Here is a 1437-nt window from a genome sequence, read left to right as displayed (position 1 = left end):
ATGTGTTACATAAATAAAGGTAGCAATTAAAATTCAAGACTAAAGTCACCAGCGGGTGGTGCTATCAGAACAACATCGGCAGTCAAAAAAATGAACATTCAGCTTTGATCACAGAAATAAATTACATTTTAATAGATACTCGCATAGAAAACAGCTATTTTAGATCATAATATTATTTCAGAATTTTCCTATATTTTTAATTAAATAAATGGAGGCTTGATGAGCACAAGACACTTCTTTCAGAAAGTATTAAAAAACTTGATTGGTGTACATATTTAAGTAAACGTACAAAACTACAGATCATATTTGTTCTCTTATTGTCCATCTAATGAGTGTTGTCTCTCATTTGATAGCAAATTATGTTTGATAACAGATATCATCAAACTCACAAACACTCGTTATCAGTGGCTCATTGAGCAAAACATCAAGGCCTAACGTGACCCGGCGTTTTGAGTAAAACCGATGAGGTCTCGAGCAGCCGATCAACTAGTTAGAGGCCTAACCTATTCTTAACTATTCAATGAATTCGTTCACCGATCTGTCATGAATCCAGCTTTCACACGTTCACTCTAATTAACCTCAGTCTGCTAATTGAGCTGTTAAAACATGGAATGACAAATCAGAGTCGAATGATTTACTGCAGTAAACTGCACACAATACCGTTTCTGAAATGTTTCTGTGCTTCCCGTTTACGAGAAAGGACTTTGTTTTTAGCCACATTATATAAAAACATAATGAGGACTATATAATATTACAGCGAGAGCAACCTTTGCATCTTGGTTTTTACAATGAAAACAGGGATTTAGGAAGGGAGTTACACATTAAACTGCAGCTCAGAGCTGTGCAATTGCATATTAAATGAATGCATAAATTATCCGCCCCGTCTTCGCTTAGTTGTGCGAGTACATAACCCACCCGACACTCGTGCGGACACACAATCGCATCAGGATGGACACGAGCAGCGTCGCCTCCAGCTCTCAAGAGCGGCCCAAATGGGACAATAAGGTCCAGTATCTGCTCACCTGCATCGGATTCGCCGTGGGACTCGGGAACGTCTGGAGATTCCCGTACCTCTGCCAGATCTACGGAGGAGGTGACTGGATTTTAGCTTTTTATCGCAGGGAAAATAACGGATTTGGGCGCTGCGGCATCAACTTCGGCACTGAAGAACAAACAGGATTTACTTTGATATGTGAATACTGAAATCGATGGTAAATTTGACAGTAATTACGGAGAAACAGCAAACACAGGGAATTAAATGCGGAATTTTGAAGCTGAAAGACTGAAATAGGATTTTCTTGTAAAATGCACATCAATAATCTCCAAAAAAAAAACTATTTTTTTTTGTGTTCAGTGGACATCCGTTTGTTGTTTTTGGCAGTCAGAAACAATTTCAACGTCCAAAAAGCTTAAAACACTTCAATAAAATATATATCT

At 38.1% G+C, this 1437-nt stretch overlaps 1 protein-coding gene across 1 annotated transcript in view; it reads left to right on the top strand.

Annotated features, from left to right (window-relative positions):
* Window positions 1-881: 881 nt before the first annotated feature.
* slc6a18 (solute carrier family 6 member 18) overlaps window positions 882-1437 on the top strand; it is a 22185-nt gene continuing 21629 nt past the window's right edge. The window contains exon 1 of the mRNA XM_051136583.1: window positions 882-1093. Within this exon, the coding sequence (XP_050992540.1) occupies window positions 949-1093 (145 nt within the window). The 5' untranslated portion in view covers window positions 882-948. The remainder of the gene's footprint in view (window positions 1094-1437) is intronic.

This window comes from Labeo rohita, chromosome 19 (assembly GCF_022985175.1).
Source record: "Labeo rohita strain BAU-BD-2019 chromosome 19, IGBB_LRoh.1.0, whole genome shotgun sequence".
Taxonomy (NCBI): domain Eukaryota; kingdom Metazoa; phylum Chordata; class Actinopteri; order Cypriniformes; family Cyprinidae; genus Labeo; species Labeo rohita.
This window is presented reverse-complemented; position numbering and strand designations above follow the sequence as displayed.